The sequence below is a fragment of the Gymnoscopelus microlampas genome (genome assembly GCF_963454915.1).
Source record: "Gymnoscopelus microlampas genome assembly, chromosome: 21".
NCBI lineage: Eukaryota > Metazoa > Chordata > Actinopteri > Myctophiformes > Myctophidae > Gymnoscopelus > Gymnoscopelus microlampas.
In genome coordinates, this window is record NC_139958.1 from 33,540,776 (window position 1) to 33,558,733 (window position 17,958).

Sequence of the window (17,958 nt, forward strand, 5' to 3'; positions counted from 1 at the left end):
ATTGTGAATTGTACCTCCATGTACTGTTTCTCACGTCTTACTGAATAAAATACATCAATCAATCAATCAATCAATCAATAAATCAATCAATCAATCAATCAATCAGTCAGTCAGTCAGTCAATCAATCAATCAATCAATCAATTAGGCAATAAAGTTTGACTGAGCTGATTTTGGGGCTTGTTTTCAGAGACCTGGTTGCTTGTTTCTCTCGCAAAAACTGGCAACACTGCCAGCCATTATTACCACACCCTCTCCAGTCTGTCTGTCTGGTGCGTGTGTGTGTTGTGTGTGCGTGATTAGCTGCTGATAGTATTCTGTTATCCCATCACTGACAACAAACAGGGTAAATAAATGTCTGAAAGTAACGTTATGGACAACATGAATAAAGAGAGGCGAGGGTCGAATAGACGAGGAGAGCGACAAGCAGGTGCGTTGTGTTCACGTTCACAGTACACGTTAAATAAAACGCTATAAACGTTAAATGGCTCGTTTTGCGTAAGATAAGTACCTTTAGATTCATCATTCATTCACTTGCGTTACCGTCGCACAGGTTAAATGCGTCGCTTCGCTTGCAGACAAGAAGAAGCTAACAAGGGACTGTTGTTGTAGACTTGTTTTCACCAAGCGACACCGTTGTACTACAGAGTGATAAAACCTGATTCATTTCATACTTCGTCGTACGACGGTGTCGCTCGGCAAAAATAACGTGGTCAAATGACAGCAGCAGTAGGGTAGGCAGCCGTAGTGGTAAGTACCTGTATATACAGTGGTGGAAAAAGTACTCACATTTTTTTTTACTGCTTGTAAATCGGCTATTTAAAGATGGCCGAAATGTAATGGGCTGAAGTGGGTAATGTTAATGTATGTTTTGTAATAATAATCAAAATCTACAAAGTAACTACTAACTAAAGTTTTCAAATAATTGTAGTGGAATAAAAGTACAATATTTGCCTCTGAGATGTAGTGGAGTAGAAGTAAAAGTACTGAAAATTGGAAATACAAAAAAAAAAAAAGTACCTCAAAATTGTGCTTAAAGGGATATTTCACTTTAAAAAAAAACTTTGGGTAATTTTATAGTCTACTCAAGCTTTTGTGAGCCCCCCAGACAGTTTTTAAGTTGCTTGATTCAGTATTCAGTAGATATTTGATATTCATTTTATCAGACACGCCCCCTTCCTATACAAACCCATTATAACTTCAAAATCCATTTTTAGTATTAGGAGGGCAGGGTGAGTCACGAGAACCAAGGGCCGGTGTTTTTGATGAATCTAACATGTTAAAAATGGAGTTTGAAGTTATAATGGATTTGTATAGGAAGGGGGCGTGTCTGATCAAATGAATATCAAATATCTAAATACTGATTCAAGCAACTTAAAAACTGTCTGGGGGGCTCACAAAAGCCTGAGTAGACGATTAAATGACCCAAAGGTTTTTTTTTAAAGTGAAATATTTGACGTATTAAGTGTACTTAACACCACTGATAAGTAGTTAAGACCCTTGAATTAACAGAATTTTAATTCTTATTGTATGTAGCCAATGCATTTTTTCACAAGCCGGCATCTTGCGTTTCATTTTTGATAAAAAATAAATACCTAATCACGATATAACTTAAACCCAGGATAAACACATACAATGTAATGAAGCATTTGTTTCCAATGTGGTCCTGCAAATACAGATACATCAGTAGCCTACATAATTTAAAAGCATTTTTATTAAGTAGGCTTTTAAAACTTTGTCTGTAGGTGCAAGCGAGTATGATGCCAACGATGAAGGTAACTTAAATCTGCAAGGTCTGATCTTGCCCGTCTCTACTGTCTGTGAACTAACTCGATGTGAACTAACCCCAGTGTGTTAAGTTAACAGCCTGGCATGAAATGGCAATATTTCAGAGATTTTCTTTAACTTCATGTTTGTTTTTTGCCTGTTTTCTCCTTCAGCTTGGGAGACTCCGGAAGCCGACATCGGTATGTGTGGATGGATCCTGGTTTTATTCTCCCTAGCCCTGATGATTGTGACCCTGCCTCTCTCCATTTGGATGTGTATTAAGGTTAGGGCAGGAATCTTGTTTTGGCCTGCACTACTACTGTACTACTGTGACTGCCAGACGATTATGACATTAATATAAAGTACTTTGTCACATGCACAACACAGTCAATTGCAACATTAGTAACATCTTGCACTCCCAAGCTTTCCTAATCAGTGTGAAGTAAATACACAGTAAAATTGGTGTCATCACTTCCATTTTCACGTGTTTATCATGTATCTGGTATCAGTTCTCTCCACTGCTTGGATGAAATTGGTATCTCGACCTTAACATTTATTTTCTGTTTAATTAAAGAGCTGCAGAGACTGAACAAACACTACAACGATGATCGCTATCGTATACAGCAATAATTTAACACTTGATTTAACAGAAACAAATTCCCTAACACCCCTTTTAAAACCCTCTGGTGTCTGGCATTTTGTTTTAAAACACAAAATGGCTATCCTTTTTCGTCAGGGCTAACTTGCAAACTCTCCATAATTGCCAAAAATATTTAATGTTACATTAAGCCTAGTTCAGACAAAGATTCGCAATGAGACTAAACTCATTTTTAGAATGTTTCAGAGGCAAATTGCAGTGGTCTGAAACTCTGAATCACCTCATTGCAGGTCGGCCGATGCCGGCTTATTGAGAGTCGAAACAAGTTTCAGAATGTATCATACTGTGTCATTATTATCATTTATATTTTTATCGTAACTGTTTGGAAAGGGATTCTTTTCCAAAATCAGAGCACTGAGGTCCCAAATGACATCACAACACAATAAGACAATGCATTATCTCAGCTTGTCCCCTGGATGTGGACTGTAACGTCGAAAACCACAGTTTTGGGGGTTCTGTTGCAAGTGCTCGCAGGTTTCAAGTCGGCTACTCGCAAATCTTTGGTCTGAACTAGGCTTTAGACATAACACAGTTTTTCCAGGGTTATTATTCATTCGTTCAGTGTCAGTTAGCTGCAATAGCATATTTGTGTCACCCAAGTGTCACTTGATGAACGATAGAAACACTGACAGCCAATCAAAATCCAATTGAATGTACAGGGCATAACGCTCCACACATCACATTCAACACATCTCTCAAGTTCAACATGTAATGCTCACACCATTATCATTACAGTTATCATTCTTGGTTTGGACGGCCCTTTGTTGGCTGTCTTTGGAATCCAAAGGTGCATACTTGTAAACTGAGTACTGCACCAGTATTCAAATGATACTACTAGTTGTAGTCTGCAGTATAATCCTTTATGCAACAATGTTATTTACACTTGACCACCAGGCCTTTAAGTGCACCTACTGTATGCCACCAGGTCAATATCTTCACTTGTGGCAGCATTTAGCCTGCATCAGAAAAATGTCATACCTTTTTCAGACAATGACACACATGCCATAGCAAGGTAAACACAGCTGCAGTTAATAAAATGTATGGTATGTTTTATTAAGGTTTATTACACAGCTTGGTTGAATGCTTGATTCTGATTGGTCAATCGCTGAATTCAGCGGTGTGTTATAAGTGAATAATGACCAATGATGAGCTCAATAACAGACCTCTGTCTAATCAAAGACTCAGAGCACCTGCTCATATTAACCTGCGCTGCTTGATTTATTGCTGAATCCAACATGACAGCCATGTAAACAAACACACCATGTCATTTACAACTAAATGTTGCTCTCAAGAATGTTTTTGAAAACATTTGAAGTGAGAAATAGATGATGCAATAACCGAAAAGTTATTCTATTCTATTTACAACGGCAGAATACCAAAACGCTCGCCCCAAAACAGTCGCCCCGGGGCAAATCCGGTGGTATTATAGGCAAATCCAGTGGTATATAGTAGAATGGGGGGCGAGCGTGTTTTGGGGTGAGTCTTCCGGTTATCTTATGGAATACTTTCATTTGCTTTCCGAGGCGAACTTGTCCGCCCCCAACACGTATGGAATACTTTCATTGCCGTAAGCAAGGAAATACTCTCCATTTTTAAGCGGTGCCAACCGCTCTATACGTGGCTTTGACTCGGTGTCTGTGTGTGTGTCTGTGTGTCTGTCTGTGTGTCTGTCTGTGTGTCCGTGTGTCCGTGTGTATGAGCCTGGGATGAGCACGGCAAAGAAGCAACACATACAAACACACACACACACACACACACACACACACACACACACACACACACACACACACACACACACACACACACACACACACAGACTTGGAGATTGCCTATGCCATCTCTCCTCTCATTTGCCACACGTGCCACCGGTTATCTAAGAGGGGTCCAGGGACCCCCAGAGACGTCCGCCCGTATGAGCACGGGATGAGCACGGGATTTTAAACAGCTATAACTCCAGTTTGCAGCATGCCACCAAGTCCAAATTTGGTATGTGGACTTAGACCACCAATACGGGCCGAGCATGAATTTTTCAGGCCCCGCCCCCTCTGTCTTCCCATTGGCTGGCCTTTAAACAGCCATAACTCAAGTTCGCAGCATGCTACGGAGTACAAATTTTGGACATGGACTAAAACCACCAATAGGGACAAACTGTCATTACTTAAGCGCCGCCCCCTCTGTCTGCCCATTGGCTGGGCTTTAAACAGCCATTATTCCAGTTTGCAGCATGCTACCAAGTACAAATTTGGTAAGTGGACTCAGACCACCAATAGGGACGAACTGAAATGAGTTAAGCCCCACCCCAAAGGCACCGCTTCCTTCACACAGGGTGTGATTTTTTTAAGTAACTTGAACGGTCAGAAGCAGTAATGTCCCCCAGAAATGTTTTTTTGTCTTGGGGTGTGAAGATGCCTGCATGTAGAATTAAACATTTACATTAAATCCAATATAAATTGAATTGTTGTAGGTGGTGTGGAAGGTAAGGATGTGGGCCTTATTTGACCTTTTCCAGCTTTAAGTAACACGTTACATCCTTAAGCATTCTGGCATGAGGAGTTCTCGTACCTTTGATGAGACTATATTTTCTCAGGAAACCTGACTTTTCGGCTGGCCAATGTGCCGAAACGTGTCCCTTGCTTTCTCTAGATAGACTGCTGCTGCTGTGAACCTATTAAAAAAAACATAAAAACAGCGGATAATCCTTTCTTTGCATATACCCTCAAGAATCTGCATCCTGTTAAACTAAGAGACTATTCCTCAAGACTCCCCTTTAGTAGAGCACGCCTTCTGCTGACTGTATTGATCCGGTTGGAGACTTGCCTTTTATTTACTTATTTAACAGGTGACATTGTGGTGGGTGCATAATAAAATGAGAACTGAATGTCATGCATGATAAATTCCTGATGTTCATTTGAAGGTCATCTGTTGTCATACAAGGTAAATAAATAATCTGTGCTTTGTCTCCTCATACAGATTGTGAAGGAATATGAGCGAGCCATTATTTTTCGCTTGGGGCGCATCCTGCGAGGAGGAGCCAAAGGACCAGGTTAGGAACCACATTTCCCTCACTATAAACATTATACTTAAAGACCCTGTAAACAGAAGGTAGGCCTATAAACAGGAAGTAGGCATATAAGCAGTATTATGTATTCACATTTTGTCAGACCACAGAATAATATTGTTGCAGCTAACTCAATTTTTCCGCTTTTGCGTTTCTTTCCATAAATCAGTGCTATTGAACACCCTTTACATCTGTGTGTTGGTAAAAAAAATATTGAACCAATGCAAAGTATTAAAAAGTCCTTCTGACAAAAGCACCTAACTCCATTGGATCCTCAAACTTTCTGCTAAACCAGCTAACTCCAGCAAAGGGGGGTGGAGTTAGCTGGTTTGCTGACTCCAGGCTCCACCCCCTTTTGACCTCCAACCTCATTGTGAGCTTGGAGGTCCATTCAGCTGTTCTTATCAATGATGAACAAAACCTCCGAACTCCATTTTTTCTTTTTTCATTTCCTGAAAAATTAACATTTTGGAGTTGGCTGGTTCCTGCCGGACAGCAGAGATATGTTATAAACCACCCAGCCAAATTTGAATGATTTAAAAAATGTGTAAACGCATTCACTGCCAGGTATAATGCTATACTATACTATGGATCTGAAAGGACGTAGAGCTACGTCCTTGGCAGGGAAAGGACATTTTACAATGTCCTTTCCCTATTTTAAGGACATTTTATTTTATTACAGCTTTCTTGACTGTACAACAACTGTACTGTTAAGTACATAACAAAAATGTTAATAAAGTATTCAATCAATCAAATAAAAGTGCTGAATATAAAACATATTCTTTTCTCTGTAAACAAAGCAGGCAAGGTGCAGTTAATAAAGTACTCAATGAAATAAAAAAACGTGCTGATGAACATTTTTTCCTCTGTAGGCAAAGTGCTGGTATAAAAGGTGTCATTGACTCATTTCCTGTAAACAAACTAAAGTAGCAGCAAAATATTACCTTTTTTTTCCTTTCCATTTCCTGTTTACAGCTCCTTTAAATGGAAAAAAAGAACACAAATGTATTGACATGTTTTACCCATGCAAGTAGAGGTGTGGAAATCTATCGATTGTAAGATTCATCGCCATGCGGACGTAGACGATACTGCATCAATGCAGACATTGATGTTTACTGTGAGGTAGCAGTGCTTGAACTGATAATATCACTAGCATCATTCATCATCACTGTGAGGCTGTGAACTAGGCTTGGTCGATATGTATTTTTCATACCTTCCTGATATTTCACTGGGGTATATGCTACAGTATATGACATTATTTTGTAAATCAAAACGACAACAAAAACATAAAAGCTGAGCTGATAGTTATAGCCGGAATTGTAGCATGTATGGCATTAGTCTCGCAATAGCCAGCAATCAGATCTCTCCGCCTACCAATAACGTCTGGTGATCTGGGGATAAATTCAAAGTAGTGGTTAGAACAGCTAAGAAAATGGCCACAGACAAACCTGCACCTACTGCATTGAAAACCAATCTTGACCTAAAGTCTTTGCATTGGTTTTGCAATGCAGTTATTTTTGTTTCCACACAGTTTTAGCCACTACATTGAATTTAGATGTCACCAGAAGTATTGTAAGCAGAGATCTCGGATTGTCTGGCTACGCAAGACTATTTTGGCATTGTCTAGCCTGTAGTGCTGTGTGTCTATTGTGCAATTAGTCCACTTGGAAAAGTCTTGATGGGTTTAAATACTTGCGGCCCATAGAATAATGGATATACTAATCTTAATATATATAATATGTAAGCTGATAAGCTTCCTTCTTCCATAGATACCTTGAACCCAATCACAGACACATAAGTGGGCTGAACGGAGATGATGTGGTGGGTGGGTGGTTGTGGGCAGAGTGGCAGTTCCCCTAACTGCCAGTCTGCCACAACCACCCACCCACCACATCATTTCCGTTCAGGTTTTTTGAGATATGAACCCTTGTGTGGGTAAAACCCAATCTTCTCTACGCATACTACGATGTTATAGATACTGAACAGTTATTTAGTATATCTGTGGGCCACTAATTTATTTTTCTTCAAGTTCTCTTAGATTTTGTAATGTACATGACCTCTTTAATGCTTACTCAGTCATTAGCTGTTGTATACCATAAATAATTATGCTATTGTGTACTCTTTGTTTTTAGCACTTGGGCAGCACAGCTTTGTAATGAATGAATCAGCATTTGTTGCTGTTTAGCTTTCGCCTCATCTCCATTCTCCACTGGCCAGTGTATAGCTGTGCCAGGACTGCACTGGTCCCAAGCCAGCCTTTCCACAGCTTTTAGATTATGTCTGGGCTGCAGCTGAGCCATTTGTGGTCATTCAAGCCAATTTGGACAGATCTGTGCAAGGCCCATCATACATCCTGACAAACAGGATGAAGACCTAATACTGATTACATTCAGTGTAGTAGCAAGATTGTTGCATGGAAATACAATTGTGTTCATGTTTAATGCAATATCCTGTATAATGTAATTTTACATTATATATCCTATGGTGAGGTCAACACTACTACAGTAGGTGGTCTAATTCTGGTGCAATACTGTAGAGTGTCTGTGGTCGAATATTATTTACCTAACCTCTGTAACCTACAAGTTAGCAAACTGGGATTTCAGTATCTTCACTTGTGTTAGATACAAAAAATAGGAATACACTTGTGACATTGTAAATAAACAAATTCCCCTTTTGCCATCAGTATCCATTAGTTTAAGTGACAATTTTCTTTTTCTAAGCAATTAGAAAGGTTCAATGGCATAATCAATGGCTAACTTAGTTGCGACAGAATATCTTATTGTATACAATAATGACTATATTGCTATAAAAGTGTGGTAAATGTGGTACAATTGCATGCTGATAGAACTGTGTGTATAATCAAATGTTACAGGTGTAGAATAGATAGAAATGCTTGTGTAATTATGTGCTGGCCACATCCTCGAATGTTGCACAGGATATTGTTAATTAAAAAGTTCAAAAGGAGCATTTTATCTGGTGACAGACAGTCACCACTCCTTTTTGAAAAGAAGATAAACAGGAGCTCAAGGTCTCTTACTGTAGATACGTAGAGAAACAGTGTATTGTTTAAGGCATGTGTAACACCTGTTCGTCTGTCATGACATGGATAAAAAACAATCTATTCTCTATTTGGACATTTTAGCCTGTATGTGGGTCAGTCGGTTAATTATTTACGAAATAATTGGCCGGGAGCGATATTATCGCTGGTGGGCCAGTTCTGGCCCATGGTCTGTCTATTGCCTACCCCTGGTATATGATAACAAAACTTTCAAATTGTATTTAATCATTTAAATAATTTTTAATATACTGTATATACAAGATTTTAGAAGCATTTCAAAATTCTGCTATAGTTTGTGGTCGGCAGGTTATCAGTGGATATCCTTTCGTCCTGCCATTCCCACTTTTCACTTTTTAGACACTTTATTTGATTTTGTCAACATTTTACAGGCAGTTAATCAATACAAATAGTCATAACATGTTCATAACACATTTAAAATATACATTTCATTTAAAATGTCATATACCAAACCAGGTTGTCCCACTTTCCATAATTAATTTAATTCAATTCCCTATTGTTAAATTTGGTTGTCCCTAAGGATATAGTCCCAGGCTATCGTCACGGCTAATTTAGCCACTGACTCTGGGGGCATACAAAACTTTTTTGAAACAAGAAGATTTCTTCATTCCCAGATAGCATCCTTAGTGCGCCCTGGTGCAGAGGCAATTGTGTTCTGTGCTCCAGGCCAGGTCTTTATGAGCATTTTGCATGAAAGGAGAGTTTACGTTCTTCCAGACTTGTAAACATTCTGGTTCAATTAAAATACAGACAGGCACCAGCCTAGTTGTCAGGGGCCCTTTTCAACGATACTGCCATTCCCTCCTGTCTAATACGGTCAATCAATGTAATCGTCTGATTGGTGTTTAAACTCCCCCATGGCCTTTTAGATGTGGGTTGCTATGACAATTCACAGGCGGTACTGTTATGCGATTAGGTTGTTCTTTACTTGTCTTACTCCAGAGTGGAGCAGGATGTGCCTGCCCCTCTGTTGCTATCGGGCTCAATTTTTTTTTTTTTACATACAAGCTATTAGTGATGCGCGGGTCGGGTTTTTTCATGACCCGCCCCGCCACGGAACGCAACCCGCCTCAACCAGCCCCGCGTACCCATATATAAATCTATGGCTCAACCCGCCCCGCGACCCGCGATTTTTTTTTAATTCTGTAAAATCATGGTTAGAAAATAATCCCCAAGTGTATTCAAACTGTTTTATTGTTATTATTCTTATTCTTATTTGGAATAAAGACAAAACAAGAGCATGTGATTTTTTATTTATTTTTTGCGTGTGAGAGGCGCTGACCCGCTCACCCGCAGCCCGCATAATTGCCTCTGAAATTCTGACTCGACCCACCCGCGCCGCGGGTTGACCCGCGGGTCCCGCGGGTTACGGGTCAACCCGCGCATCACTACAAGCTATTGATTACACAAATATTTACATGTCATTGTTGATAACTCAGTTTGATGTATCTTTAACCAGAGAGTGGCAAGGGCCCTGCATGCACAGAGTAATAATAGCCTCCTCTCCCTCTGTCACACTCACCCACATTGCAATGGTGCCCCCAGAGTCTTTGCCAAAGTTAACCTCGGTGTTTGGTTTCCCTAACATTTCTCTACCCACATGTTCCTGCTTTTCAGCTGGCTTATACTCTAGTGAGAACAATTTTAGAACAGTTCTACACACAAGCATTCTGGAATAGGCAGGTGTTGATAATTTTGTCTACATGAAACGTTGTATGCCTGTATCTATCCCAGTCATAAACATGGTTATTGCGAGGAACAGTAAAGCCCTTGTTTAATATGATTACGAGTGGAATGTTGCGTTATATCCCATGATGCTTTGCAGGAGATAGACCTGGCGCACTTTGTGGTACAATTTGAGGACATAACTTTTACTAAGCAGGAAGCAAGCGGAGGCTTATGAGAGCAGCAGACAATGGCAGCTTCGCTTATCTGCCTTCACAGCTGCAGTCTTATGCCTGATTTATACTTAGTTGCATGCCGGTGTCACGCACCGAAAATAGTCAATCTGCAAGCTCACAACGCATCGTGAACTGACTCGTTGTGAGCTTGTACATCGGCTATGTTCGCTGTGCGACATGGTGCGCAAACCAAGTATAAATCAGGCATTAGAAGAGACGGCCTTAATTGATGACAAGCCAAAACTGCGGTTTCACCTTGTGGTCAAACATTTATTGGAGACAGTGACATTCCTCTCTGTTTGTGTCTATAATGCTTCTGGTCTTAACCTCTCACCTGCTGCTTGTGATTCCACAGGGCTTTTCTTCATCTTGCCCTGCACTGACAGCTTCATTAACGTGGACATGCGCACCATCACTTTCGACATCCCCCCACAGGAGGTGAGGCACGTGTACACAAACCTACTTAAAAACAGTTTTGAAGAAACACTGCGCACGAAACAACAATAAACAGTTATATATATATATAGTATATAGTATATACATTCTCTGCACTTCATAATAATTTATTTGATTTTGAAGCGCCTTGCATGTCACCCAAGGACACTTTACAAATCCAGATGAAAACTGTTAATACAAACGACAGCAATGTTACAATGCAGATAAAATAATACAAGTCATAAAATACAAAAAAATAATCCATGCATTAGCACCCATCCAATAGACCAATTATTTGTTTACAAACATTGAGATTGCATGCGCAGGTGCCGCTTTCAATTCCCAACAGATCCCCAAATCTGTTGTTTTGGGGAGCGCTGGTTTCATTTCATTCAACGTCCTGTGTGTTGGCTGGACAGGCGCTCCCTAGCAAGACATGTATACTTTGTCGCGCATCGGTGTTGCACACCGAGAATAGCACAACAACTTGTCGTGGATGTGACCGATGTGAGCTTGGAGGTCTGCTATTCTCGGCCGTTCTCTGCACGCCACAGAGCATACATTAGGATTGAGGAGCTGCAGCTGTGCGAGCAAACAGGCTGTGCTGCCGTGTGGGGTTTGGAGGACAACTGCTTTGAGAATCGCTATTACTGTTTACACACAACAGAAACCAAGGAGTATTTATTTCAAGAGGGAGCGATCACAGTAAACACCCTAAGCATTCTTCCTCCACACTGAGAGGAAAACAGCATCTGAAAGTTTGATGGAATGCATTTTTACATGCTGTGACCACTTTTCCATTACATTTTATAAGCAGTCAGGTTTTTTTGGTGCCGGCCTGCACGCGCATGCGTGATAAAGCCGTCTGATAAGGCATCTATACTTTCCACCCTCTATTTCCAATGCGTTGTCTAAGAAGTCATGGCCCTCAAATTCTCCCTCTGTCCCCAGGTGTTGACTAAGGACTCTGTGACAGTGAGTGTTGATGGCGTGGTGTATTACCGTGTGCAGAATGCCACCCTGGCTGTGGCCAACATCACTAATGCTGATGCTGCCACTCGCCTGTTGGCCGGAACTACTCTGAGGAATGTCCTTGGTACCAAGAACCTGGCTGAGATCCTGTCAGACCGTGAAGAGATTGCACACAACATGCAGGTAGAGCAGACTGATTATCAGCTTAGAACCACATGTCAAAGTCAATTATATTCACTGTACTAGCATAATGCATTCAGACAGATTACCTTCACAGACGCTGTTGTGTGATAGATAAGATACAGCATTTTATTGTGTTTTATCTTTGTTTAATGTAAGTTAGGCAGATGCCCGTTGGGAACGATGCCCATTGGGAATGCATGCCCCTCTGGTTATGCAATACCCATTGTCAGAGTACCAGTCTGTCCCTTATATGCTCCTATATGGATATATCTGTCTGTTTATCTGCCAGTGTCTATTTTATGCCCATGTATGGAGATCTCTGTATCTGTCTGTTGGTGTCCTTTTTTTGCCCATATGGAGTCCTGATGTTATCAGTGTGACATCATAGTACTGACATCGGTTGGACGGTTAACACAGAGATTCTGTGCATTTTTCAAGGATCTCCATATATGGAGATGCAAAAACTAAGCATACTAGTATGATAGCGGTCCTCCTGAATTTTCCAAGGCTTTGCAGTGCAAAAATCTTGAACGATTTAAATTCCCAATATGTGTCATCATCAGTCTACCCTGGACGAAGCTACAGATGACTGGGGCATCAAGGTGGAGCGTGTGGAGATCAAGGATGTCAAACTACCCGTTCAACTCCAGCGAGCCATGGCAGCTGAGGCCGAGGCCACCCGTGAGGCCAGGGCTAAGGTGTTGTATCTCTCTTTCTCATTTTGTTTCATTCCCATGCTCGCATACACAGCTCCATTAATTCTTAGCCCTTGTACAACAACTTGTTTTGAAAGGAGCTTCGTAAATAAAGTTCACTTACACTAGTGGATGGCTATCTTGCTTCGTCCGTCCGTCCGTCCATCCGTCCGTCCATCCTTTCAGCACCTCGATCCCACAAATCATCTTGAAAACGAATGGATGGATTATCATAGAATTTGCTATGCACCTTCATGCTCCTCAGATGATGACCCCATGACATTTCCTCTAGCACCATCACAAAACTAGCAGTTGCACATAAAATGTCTCTTAAGGAGGGATTGCCATGAAACTTCCTGTGTTGTTTATTCATACTCCCCAGAGGAAGAGCCCTAACTATTTGAGTGACTTCAAGAACAATTGCTTTTGATTTATTGATTGAATTAGTTGATTGATTGAATACTTTATTAACAGTTTGCAAAAATAGTACAATGATACATTTATACAATGATGCTAAAAGGATAACACAAAAAGCCCTAAGGTCTTGTTTCCAATGCTTACCCCATTACCTATTCTATGGCATCACTCAAATATTCCATTTCTTAGTCCCCCCTACTAGCAGCAAGGCTCTAGGGATGGTAATGTTAGGTCAGTTGGTCATTTGGTTGGTTGTGATCCCCTTGGGCTCCCATTGGTGTCACCTAGCCCTGCCTCTGTGTAGCTTTACACCACCCCGTTTTCTCATTGTCCAGTGATATTTCTTAATTCTTTAAAGGAAGCCACTTTCCATTGACCAGAGGGGAAGCTGCCCACTTCTAGACCCATAACTTTCGGTGGCATCTTGCCCCATATCGGTACCTATGACCGATCGTATCTACGAGCAGTCATATCTGCTCAGAGCAGGCATGACCAATATATCTATTAGCTTAATTTCTGCTCCGAGTTATATGATTGATTATAGGTACAGACACGGGGTAAGACGACGTCCAAAGCCAGAGTCCCAACAACTGGCTGCATTCCATCAGAAAAAGCGGGGAGGCTATATGTTTAGAGTAGACTATACCAAAAAAAAAAACTGACATACTCCGTGCGCTAGCCTTAAGCGTTAGTATATCTGTCATGTTTGAAAACTGGTGTATTCTGCTGCTGCTTCTGATGGCTTCATGAATCTCAGCCTTTCTGTAATGTGTTCATTCTGGGAAATCATATTGCAATGACGCTAAAAAACATGAAGGAAAACCACGATACATTGTGCAGTACTACTGTCCGCTGACGTCTATTGTAGAAACCTCTCTTCCCTGCCTTTTTCATTCACGTCGCCGACCTCTCTCCGTGAAGGTGATCGCTGCCGAGGGAGAGATGAACGCTTCGAGGGCTTTGAAGGAAGCCTCCCTGGTGATCTCGGAGTCTCCCTCAGGCCTGCAGCTACGCTACCTGCAGACCCTCAACACCATCGCTGCAGAGAAGAACTCCACCATCATCTTCCCACTTCCAATGGAGATGATGCAGGGCTTCATCAAGCGTGACTAGGGCTTTGTTTATACTTACCGGTAGTTGTGGGCCGGGGGTCGTGCAGTGAAAATAGCAGATCGGCTAGTTTCATGCGTGATACCGGCACGCAACTATGTATAAATCAGGCTCACGGGAGATTCATAAATACACACACACACTCATAACACACCCATAACATACAGTACTGTAGTATTATACAGTATGTTTGTGTTTATATATCGTCACTGTCGGGCAGAAACCTTTTATCTCCATATGTTTTTTCGTAAATTCATGACCTACTTGATCATAGTACAGCGTCACACAAAAGCATCAAAAGTATCAGATCTGCAAGCTTTTGAGCTTGTAGATCTACTACTTTTGCTATTTTTGAATTTGAATCCTGAAAAGTAATGAGGTTTCCACTTGACATAGACTATAATACTACAGTTGTATTATAGGCAGAGGGGTGGGAGGATGGGATGAACACGTGCAGAGACAATACTCTCCACTACCATTTAGACTTTCTGTCTATCTTTGAAGTATAGTGCACTATTGCTGAGTAAAATTATCACAAAGTAACAGTTATATAGAGTACTAATTAAGATTATTTCATAATGTAATTATAAAGAAGGAGTGATGCAATTTCCAGGTTTACTAACAATGCCAAAGATTCATTCAATATAGGCGTCGTAGAGCCTTGCATAATAGGGGCGCAATTTACATTACACTCTTCATTCTGCGACACAACCACTTAGCAAGCTAGAAAAGAAGCCTGTCACTTCTTTCCAATTTGGAATTTTTCCCACGTTGCCAAGTTATTCAAACTCTACTTGAAATACTAAGAGCTGAACCAATGCTCAGCTGTGATCCCAACAGCAATTGAATTGGGAAAATAAAACGCTAAAACATTCTTTGAGAGGAAGGTTTTTCTCAGTTGAGCAGGTTGTTAATGTGTTTCAGTTTGAGATTTAGTTTCTCGTTTCTGCATCCAGTACTGGAGTCAACACGGGAGAGCTACAAGCCTCAGGGTTGCTTGTATCAGCTCAATGCCTTAATGCACTACCATCAACTCGTGTTTTGGTCATGGTTCATCCAGCATTTACAAATGAACTTGAGTTGAAAGTCAGGTTTTATTTTTATTTTCATACACCAGTATTTAATTTAATGACATACACATTTGGGAGTGAAAACAAGCCAAATGCTTTAGTGTATGATAGCTCATACCTGCCATGTGTAATTAGATCACTTAACTTGTGGGGGAAGAAATAGTATGTGTTAGATGTTGTTACTGTTACAATTGTATATGAGTCATTTTTTGTTACTTCAAGCATTCAGAATGTTCTGAATTAGGCAAGTTTGAGACATTTTTATATTGAATTTTAACCTTTTCTTTCTGTTTGGTTCTTATGGTTTGCCAGAGTGTCCTGTAATGGTGAAGCTACCAGTTTGATCTCTGCCACAGCTCTGTCCATGTGAATTGAGCAAGACACTAAATCCATTTCTGATGACTATTTTCACTATCTCCACCAGGCAGGAGATTCAGTTTTTTTTTACCCCTGTCCATCCGTGTATCTGTCTGTGTGTCTGCCTGTGAACAGCTGATCTCCGGCACTGCTGGATGGAAAACTTTAGGCGTGAAACTTTGCATGCGCGCTCCCAGTAGGCCAAGGAAGAACCTCTACCCCACAATTTTCAAATTGGTGGCGCTGTAACAGGCTGCTTTTGATTGAATATTGAACTAGGTCATACAGTCACTAAAATAAAACGATTCCCTGGATTCCTTGGCTCATGATGTAACTCGCCATAGTACCGTCCATTTCTGCCTGACCAATCTGGGAACCCATTCGGTAAAACATTTAAAAAAAGATTGCGTACACACCTTTTGCTACACTACAGATTTTGTCCAAAGCTCGTGCAAATCGGTACACCTTATCTCTTTAGTCATGTGATGAAGATGTATCCGTCTGTATTTATCAGATTCCATTCAGATTTCAAAGTTTGCGGGAGGGGCCTGTTTTGCCCAAAAGATACAAATCATGAACGCAGTGTCCGATTGGCGTGGAACTTAGCATGCACACTCACGGTATGGGAGTCAGTCACTCCCAGTAGGCCAAGGAAGAACCGCCACCCCACATTTTTCAAATCGGCCTCATGGTGGCGCTATAAAAGGTTGATTCACGTTTTTGCCTGCAACTTTATGTCATACGATAACATTTTCTTTTCCCCCTGGATCAAATTACATATTTCCCGTTCTACAGAGCTTGCAGATATTTTCGGTATAGCCGAAATATAACTCTTTACGCTTTAGACTTTGAACAGTCGAGTGCCTTTCTCAAAGACAAAAGGTAGTTAATGAGGCATATCTAGTCTATTTACCAAACAGATTTTACATTTAGTCTAGCAGATAGAGAACAGTGCCCATCTGGTCATAACTCCAGTTGTATAACCATCCAGTTTTTTTTTTTACAGAATTGCTTCACTCGTGTTTTAACATGGTGGGATTATACAGTAGCATATCAGACGGTGGCTCATGAGCTTATATTGAATGTTCCTTTGTTGTAAAAAATGTTACAGATCTGTTTGGTTTTTCATTTTATGGTCAGAATGTATATACTTTATCTTGTCAGTAAAACATTTTTTTTTACTATATGCCAATGTTCTTCCTCTGCTCACATATTTTACGACTAATAATAAAAACAACTACTACCAAATATATTTTTTTTTGGTTAATTAATTGTAAATGCAACATGATTAATATACCACTTAAATAAATTCAAAGAGACAATAACAAGTTGACCAGTATTTTACAAGGAGTTTATTTAAATTGTTTGGGTAAACCGCAGATAAAGTGATATGAGAGGGAGCGGGATGTGACTGGTTCTGGGTGTACAAGCAGCAAAGCTTTATGTTGTTACATGGAAGTAGTTAATTGCAGCATTGCACAAGCATCTTGAGTAGGCACACAGGCAGAGGCCACAGCTGGAAGGAAAGCCGTGGCATGTTTAAATAAATACCTCTTAATTAAAAACCCATCAACCACTCACTATGCCCACTCACTATATATATATATATATATATATATATATATATATATATATATATATATATATATATATATATATATATATATATATATATATATATATATATATATATATATATATATATATATATATATAGAGCAGGTCTACAAGCTCACAAAGCGTGTGCGCTTGTAAATAGCAGTCTACAACACGTGTGGGCTATTAGATCGGCCACGTTTTTTGGTTAAGGGGCCTCGAACTCCTTGAAGGTATTGTATGAATGATCTCATTCAACAATACTTAAAGTAAATAATGGTAGTTTCTCAAAAATATAAACCTACATACACTGAAATTAAGGAGATTAAGGCATTAGTTGTATTGCTTTGTGGGTGATTTGTCTGTGGCAGTGTGTTCGCCACACCAAGGCTTTTCATGTGTCTATTCTCATTACTTTTGTCATTAGCGAGCAGGTACCATTGTCAAACGTACTGTATAAAATAAAATAAAATAGATACATTAACATTAAGTTCATTAAAGGTCATAACAAACAGCAGGAAGTGCAAGAGCCTATATGAAGCATGAGAATGCATTAAAGCTTCATTTCTATTGGTCACTTACTGTAAGCACACTAATTTCCTCAGAAGTATAAAAGCATCAGTTTGGCATGCAGGACAGGGGATTCAAATTAGAGCCTGACAGAT

General features: G+C 40.2%; 1 protein-coding gene across 2 annotated transcripts; it reads left to right on the top strand.

Annotated features, from left to right (window-relative positions):
* Window positions 1-284: 284 nt before the first annotated feature.
* Window positions 285-17,313, top strand: stom (stomatin). Of its 2 annotated transcripts, XM_084047706.1 has the most exons (8): window positions 291-428; window positions 1,744-1,773; window positions 1,939-2,048; window positions 5,394-5,466; window positions 10,814-10,896; window positions 11,845-12,048; window positions 12,612-12,746; window positions 14,082-17,313. In XM_084047706.1, the coding sequence occupies exons 1-8, from the start codon at window positions 353-355 to the stop codon at window positions 14,271-14,273; spliced, it is 903 nt and encodes a 300-aa protein (XP_083903832.1). In that variant the 5' UTR covers window positions 291-352; the 3' UTR covers window positions 14,274-17,313. The 2 variants fall into 2 exon arrangements, with proteins under 2 accessions (XP_083903833.1, XP_083903832.1); XM_084047707.1 differs by lacking the exon at window positions 1,744-1,773 and having other exon boundaries at window positions 285-428.
* Window positions 17,314-17,958: the final 645 nt, after the last annotated feature.